The sequence below is a fragment of the Podospora anserina genome, chromosome 5, assembly GCF_000226545.1.
Source record: "Podospora anserina S mat+ genomic DNA chromosome 5, supercontig 2".
NCBI classification, from domain to species: domain Eukaryota; kingdom Fungi; phylum Ascomycota; class Sordariomycetes; order Sordariales; family Podosporaceae; genus Podospora; species Podospora anserina.
The window spans coordinates 16,235-23,405 of record NW_001914838.1 but is presented as its reverse complement, the minus strand read 5'-3'; the positions used below and the strand labels follow the sequence as shown (position 1 = coordinate 23,405).

Sequence of the window (7,171 nt, the reverse complement as noted above, 5' to 3'; positions counted from 1 at the left end):
TTAGCCATGTAAGACAGTCCTCTGACCCAGTTGGCGGTGTTAAAGTAGGTGTCTCCCCACCAGGTGTTGCCGTCGGTGCCGGAGCAGCACCACATTCCTTTGGAGATGTGGTTGTCAAGATGGACATAAATCTGTTGCCTGCCTAGCTCGGCGGCAACGGCGTCGAAGACTTGGAGTCTGGTTGTCGAGGCGGTGAACTGTGGGTTCTTTGCGAGGACTTGGTTGAGGATTCTGGTGCCGTTGGCTTGGCCGAGTGCTTGGGTGAAGGCGCGCTGGATGGTAATGTCTTGTCCGTTGTTGGCGTAGATTTGGTCGACCATTTCGATTGCGAAAGTGAGACGGATGACGTTCATGCCGATGCTCTTGATCTTCGTGACGATGTATTCGATGGACTGGTATTGCAGACCTCCGGGATCATGACCTCGCCATGGCCGGGCCAGTTTGTGCCGGCGTACACGATGTTTTCGCCGGTTGTGTCGCGAATCTTCCCGGCGGAGGTGACAAAAGGGCCAAAGGGCCAGGATCCGGCTTGTCGGTTAGAGAGGTCATTTTGGTATTGGTTTTGGTGGCTTGGTGCTGCTTGAGTGAGGCTGGCCAGCGCCAGAAACATTGAAACAATCTTCATGATGACTCCAACGTGTGAGGAGACGAGGGTTTCTGTGGTCGTTACACATGATTGGGGCAATGCAGCATTTATCAGATGAACTCATGGCTTCTCCAACGGAGCAGAAGAACCTCGATAAATTGTGTTACATATTGAGCGGTTGATACGATGATGTCCTATACCATACCACAACGTCCCTGCGACCCGGACAGTTTCCCTTGAATAACTCCCACTGTCGTAGACAAGCACGTTTCAGGGTCTCGTGATCTCACCATCATCACCACCACAACGCTGATTCGAGCGTTTCCCGCAGGAGCTGGTCCGATATACGACGTGGTTCCTGTCCTGGGTGACATTTTATGACTGCCGGCTCCGGTATCCCCGCATGCCCTGTGGGTGATCAACGTTGAGATGACTTGAAGATAACCCCAATGAAAGGTGCCTGTGTCATAGCAGTCTTATGGGTGGTGGAAGAGGGTGACGTTGAAATTAAGCCGGGCACCCTTCTTTTGCCGAGACCGGGGTCCACTTAACCAGACCCACTTCCCCACAACAGTTCCCCGCAGAGCAAACTCCCAAAATCTCCAATTTCTCCACGAATCTCATTAATGAGATGGATATCGTGTTGTTTGAGGCGGTTCAATTTCCAACTATTTTGAGAATGCGTAAACAACAGTGCTATGCGTTATAGATAGGCTCCCATTCAACGCCGGCCACCCTTTCAAGATGCAACAACAACAATCTTACAGGTCCCTCCTCCTAAACTCGACCATACACCCATTCTTCAAGCTGGTAAATGTGTCGACCAACTGGAACTCACTCGGCTTCTCCCTGCCCATCTCCGCTCCGGGCTTGCCCTCTCCTGGATCCTCAACACCAACCGCCCGGCGAAGGTCATACATATACAGCACTCTCGCGAGGGTGATGCTCATCTCAACATACGCCAGGCCCTTCCCGATGCACCCTCTTGGTCCAATCGAAAATGGACAGAACGCGCTCTGAGCCAATGCTACCTCCTGTTCCCTAACACCGGCCTCCTTCTCGCTACCTGGAGAAGCAATCCATCTCTCTGGCTTGTAGGCAAACGGCTCGGGGTAGTAGTTGGCATTGTGGTGGATGGTATAGTGTGGTGTTCCGACAATCGTTCCCTCAGGTACCATCTCGCCGTCGATAGTCATACCGCCGGCCAAGACCTCTCTGGGCAACAGACCACCAACACTAGGCGACAAGCGCATAGCCTCATCGATGCAAGCGCGGAGGTAGTGGCAAGAGTTGAGAACGGGACCCAGTTGGATATCCTCCAGAGACGAGAACTTCTCTCTGATCTCATCTGTGACCTTCGCCAACGCGGCAGGGTTGCGGACGAGATAGAACAGAGTGGCAGCCATAGCGGTAGAGGTGGTGTCAGAGCCGGCAATGATCAGCAAGTTGGACTCGCCCCACAACTCGGGGGTGGTGAAGCCCTGTCCAGTTTCCGGGTCGCGCGCCTTGAGGAGATGGTAGAGAAAGTCGCGGCGGTCGGTCTCATCACCAAGAGCAGTGCGCTCGGTCAGTTGTGGCGCGAATAAGCCATATATTTGGCGCGACCAGCAGCGATCTTGTGGAAGAGGATCTTATCGAGAGAGAGCTTGTTGACAATGGGCATAGTGCCGCACAGGAGATGTCTCTGGGCAGCTACACCGACGAGATCAACAGCGTACCTGTTGTCTGGCCTATCCAACATGTGGAAAGCCTTGCCGAAGCATAGATCACCGAGGATATCCATGGCCAGCCAGTTGCACCAGTCGGACATGTTCTTCGGCGCACTCCATCCCTTATTATCCTGGATGGCACGGCCATAGTCGCCGATGGCCTCGCAGAAAGTGCGGATGTTGGCCAGGATGTAGCGCTCTACCTCTTTGATGGCGCCATCGGAGAAGGCATGCGACAGAACACGGCGCTTGCGAGCGTGGAGGTCCCTGTCGCGGGCGTTGTGGGTGTTGGGAGCGGGGTGGACGAAGGCATCGTAGAACTCGGCCTTCCTGACGTTGGCGCGGAAGCCGTAGATCTCCTTGAGGGCGGTGTTTGAGTTTGCACTGAGGGCGTTGGGACCGAAGCGGACGAATTTGCCATACTTCTCGTGCATGCGCCAGAACTCAAGATGGCGGTCGCCTCGCCAGGCGTAGTAGAGCATGTAGGCATCGGTGAGCTTGGCCAGGAGGGGACCTGGGTATTTCGCTAATGGGTGGAAGAAGACGCGGTAGATGACAAGACATGATGTCTTGAAGGTGGTTAGAAACTTGATTATGGTGATTGATCCGTTCACTAAGGTAGGTACTCACGTAAAGAAGGCCAGCTACTGCTAATAGCCCCAGCCAAAGCTGGACATGTGCTGCGCCAAACGCCATGGTCGTCAACGGACAACTGACAGGCAGACAATCAATGCAGGTCAAGTTGGGTCAGGATAGCACAGAGGATAGCAAATGAAAATGGGAAACAGAGGGCACATTTGTAAGAAACAGCACTCGGTCAGGATTACGCAACGGGGTCGACACCCGTGACAGTCTGGCACACCGGCATAAGAGACAGCTCCAACCAGGTTGCTCTTGTGCCGCCTCGTGATTTGCTCGTAGGAGATGGGATAGACGGCCCCGGACAGTCATGGCGGAAGCTGCTCGAATAGACGGGCTTGGGGGTTGCTTAGTCCGAAGGTTCACGTCCGTCCGTTTCCTTACATCAGGGGGGACCAGTTCGGCTTGCGGCGGCTCAAAGCAGTGACAAGAGGTCTTATCAGCTTATCGGGTCGATGGGTTGCTCTGCATGATGATGTCGACATTCCTTTTGTGGAATTTGAACCCATGTCTTCTGATCGTTCCGATGGTCCCGATCGAATTCTAGATGTGCGGAACAAGGAGCGGAAAGGGTGGACGGCCCTGAGAAGGAGGCTCGGCCGTGGGTGAGCGGCTCTTTGGGATTTACAACCTGCTTTGCACCATCGATTATTGGAGGAGGACAGTCTTGAGAGTTTTGGACATCCTGGACTGTGGAACAGTGATGCAACGTCAGATGGAATCCGGGGAAACAGAGATGATAAAAAGAGGTTGAGTCCGCCTCATCGTTTGACTACTGGGCAGACTTTGTGGCAGGATGATTGCCCTCATGTACCCTTTTTTTTTTTTTTTTTTTTGCAATACCGCTTAAAGCTTTCAAAAACCCTCGGTAGATGTCTGAAATACAATTTCCTAAGGATATCGAACCCGAAATGCATATGCGATTGAGCTCTTGATTCCGGCGAACATGTTTGTATGTAGATTCATAGCTCGGCATGCACCGGCATTCTGTGGAAAGCCGGGGTTGACCCACAGGCTTGGCCAGTGCGCTGCGGGATGTGGATTCGATGGACAGCACCAGCCACATCCACATCCAGTCTTGGGTGGCTCCAACCTTCGCCAAGCTGCAAGGCTGCGGGAAGGCTGAGAATTCATGCCACCGCGCCGCTCTCTCTACCAAACGCGTTTTTGAGAAGAGCAAGTCAGTTGCGACCAACAAACCACGACAAAACGACACAACCACGTCATGGTACAGCAATAGTATCCTACACCCTGAAACAACCGGCATCATGACAGTTTGCAAATACTTTCAGCAGGGAAACTGCCGCTTTGGAAGTAGGACGAATCACTGCCTCTCTTTTTCTTTGACGACGATCGCCTCACCACAATCGCTTTCCCTCGCAAGCACCACTGCCGAATTCACTCTCGATCGTCGTCACGAACAGTTTCCCATGAAGCAGTCGCGCTAACCTTTTTTTGTTGGCGCAATTTCTAGATAACTGCAGGTTTGAGCATCCAAGAGACGGGGGTTCGTCTCAGTCACCGTTTGGCGGCGGTGGGAACAGATTCAGCGCCCTTTCTGGAGGACAGCAGGGCGCATTTGGGGGGTCTAAACAGTCAGGTATGGATGTTAACTTGCCAGAGAACATCTCTGAGGCTCATCTAACAAATGGGATTTGTAGATCAACCCGAGTACGCCGGCCTGAACGAGGAAACGATTCGAAAAGACCTTCAGAACGAACTACCACAATGGATATTCTCCTGCTACGGCCCGGGCAAAGATGCGCCAGACAACCTGTTCGGCGGCTACCCCCGTGAGCAGCAACCAGAGGAGCTCAGGATACATTTCATGAAAGGTCAGGCAGCGGGGGAGGCAGAAGCAGCCGTAAGTCGACAGAGATCAGGAAAATGGACGCTGGGAGAATCATTTGTTAACACGATGGGCAGATGAACGAGATTATGCAACTGCATCAAGTAGCACGACAACAAATCGAACACACGCTGAGCAACGTACCCGCCGCTATCCAGCACGTTCGTGACGGGATCAACAGACATCCAAATCGTCACGACATATGCAAACAAGGAACAGCGGGCAACACTGGAACAACGTTCGGACAGCCAGCGCCAAATGCTTTCCAGAGCTCACAGCCTGCCTCGAATCCCTTCGGTGCTACCGCTCAACCCGCTGCTGGAGGTTTTGGTCAGCCAGCTGCGTTGGGTCAGAAGCCCAACCCATTCGGTGCGCCAGCCTTTGGACAGCCAGCCCAACCAGCCGCTACCCCATCACCCTTTGGGCAACCAGCTGCACCGTCGGCCTTTGGGAAGCCAGCCGCCCTGGGAGCAAGCAATCCTTTTGGGAAGCCAGCATCAAGCGGTTTTGGCCAGCCCAGCGCCCTAGGGGGTGGCAATAAGGTCTTTGGCCAAGCCGCAGCACCGGCATTTGGTCAGTCAGGATTTGGGCAGACAACACCGGCACCGAGCGCTTTTGGTCAACCAGCTGGTTTGGGCGCCACGCCAAGCCCATTTGCTGCTGCCACTGCCGCCGCGAACACCGCCCAACAGAATCCCAATCCATTTGGGCAGCCAGCGCAAAACCCATCACCTTTTGGGGCACCGGCACCCCCTGCTGCCAATGGCTTTGGCCAGCCCGCCGCAACCCCAAGTCCATTCGGAGCTCCAGCAGCGGCTCCAGCATCGAACCCCTTCGGGGCAGCTTCTCAGCCAGCACAAAACACACCCTCTCCGTTCGGGCAACCAGCAGCCCCTGCCGCCAACCCTTTCGGACAGCCAGCTCCCGCGGCGGCTGCTCCCTCACCATTTGGAGCACCCACCGCTCCAACGGCTACTCCCTCGCCATTCGGAGCTCCTGCCGCCACGACTGCTGCCCCGAGTGCGTTTGGCCAGCCCGCTACTGCACCAGCACCCAGCCCCTTTGGCGGAACCACCGCTACGGCCCCTCAGCCTACTCCGCAGCAAGGGGGGGGACCATATGGCCCTGGCGCCACTCGCAGCCATCCCCCTTTGTCGTCATATGCCTCAAAGAACCCCGACAACACCCTTGGGATGTTCAAAGGCAGACCCGTCATGTATGAAGTGGTCAAAAGCCAGGGGGAGAAGCCTATTCCGGTTATCAGGGGGTTTGACGGGTCGATTCAGAAGATTTGGAATCCGAATGGTGCGCCGAATTACACGGCTGAGACGGAGGCCGAGCCAGAAAAGTACAATGATCCAACGGTGCAACGTCAATGGATGATGTTTGTAGAGACGGGAAGGTTTGAGAACGGGATCATGCCGGAGGTACCGCCAAAGAGGGAGTTTTGTGTTTGGGATTTCTAAAGCGAAGGATGGCATAGGGTTGTATAATCAATGGAGACAAAACGGCATGGTTGGGGGCGTTATGGGGGAGTTGTATATAGCTTCTTTTCTTTCTACACTAGCGCAAAAAATGCAACTGTTTAAACGATATTGATTGCCAACTGATGTTCGTTGACAAGGTGTCTTAACCAGCAAAACCACCCCTGGCCATCTTTTTCGCCCGTTGATCACGTCTGTTGTGGTTGGCTCGGCTGCCCTTGTTGGCTTCTTTTCTCCGTCTGGCGGCATCATCTTGGGGTCCCGACTCTCCAGATTGCTGAGCACCACCCCTTCCACCACCACCACGTCCACCTCTTCCCCTGTTTCCACCACGTCCCCTACCGCCCCTAAACCCACCTCCTCTCGAAGGCCCATCACCATCCGTATCATCCTCTCCCGCAACCCACCCCGTCCTCTGGATCTCAACCTGCTCACCACTCCACTCGCCATACCTTTTCTGCAGCCTCTTCTGCAGGTTCACATCCCGCTGCAGCATCACCGCCCACCCCTCAACCTGCTCATCGCTCATGCCCGTCTCGGCCCTGAGCCTGATCCTCTCGGCGTGCTGCCTCGATTCCTTGTCCCGGGCGAAGAGCTTGGGGTTGGCCTGGTAAGTACGGAAGAGGTGCGCCTCCGCCCCGTCGGGGAGGATCTCGTCCCCGAGGGAGGTGTCCACGGTCCCCCCTACGTCTGCGGCGTCGTAGGTGTCGTCGCGTTCGTCGTCGTCTGAGTCGAAGGCGGCGAGGGCGGAGAGGATGGCTGCTTTGGCGGGGGCGGTGGATTTATCTCTCAGGAGGGAGTCGGCGGTACCGGGTTTTTTGCCGAGGTGGAGGGTGCCGGTTAGGAGGGCGAGGTCGTCGTCATCGTCGTCTCGGGCAGGGGGGAGAGGGGGGGAGATGGGGGG

At 55.3% G+C, this 7,171-nt stretch overlaps 4 protein-coding genes across 4 annotated transcripts in view; 1 reads left to right on the top strand and 3 right to left on the bottom strand.

Moving 5' to 3' along the window:
* PODANS_0_1530 (uncharacterized protein) overlaps nt 1–536 on the bottom strand; it is a gene marked incomplete at both ends in the record, with an annotated part of 1,023 nt that extends 487 nt beyond the window's left edge. Inside the window, one exon of the mRNA XM_001904322.1 lies at nt 3–536. Coding sequence (XP_001904357.1) covers nt 3–536 — 534 coding nt within the window. The remainder of the gene's footprint in view (nt 1–2) is intronic.
* An 811-nt stretch (nt 537–1,347) lies between these two features.
* Nucleotides 1,348–2,991, bottom strand: PODANS_0_1540 (uncharacterized protein; the record flags this gene model as incomplete). The annotated part of the gene is made up of 3 exons (XM_001904321.1): nt 1,348–2,127; nt 2,196–2,864; nt 2,926–2,991. 3 exons carry the CDS (start codon nt 2,989–2,991, stop codon nt 1,348–1,350), a joined length of 1,515 nt encoding a protein of 504 aa, XP_001904356.1.
* A 989-nt stretch (nt 2,992–3,980) lies between these two features.
* Nucleotides 3,981–6,249, top strand: PODANS_0_1550 (uncharacterized protein; the record flags this gene model as incomplete). Its single annotated transcript, XM_001904320.1, has 4 exons — nt 3,981–4,344; nt 4,409–4,534; nt 4,596–4,798; nt 4,861–6,249. 4 exons carry the CDS (start codon nt 3,981–3,983, stop codon nt 6,247–6,249), a joined length of 2,082 nt encoding a protein of 693 aa, XP_001904355.1.
* Nucleotides 6,250–6,412: 163 nt separating this feature from the next.
* On the bottom strand, nt 6,413–7,108 carry PODANS_0_1560 (uncharacterized protein; the record flags this gene model as incomplete). Its single annotated transcript, XM_001904319.1, has 1 exon — nt 6,413–7,108. A coding segment is annotated over one exon (696 nt), but the record flags the coding sequence as incomplete, so codon positions are not given.
* Nucleotides 7,109–7,171: the final 63 nt, after the last annotated feature.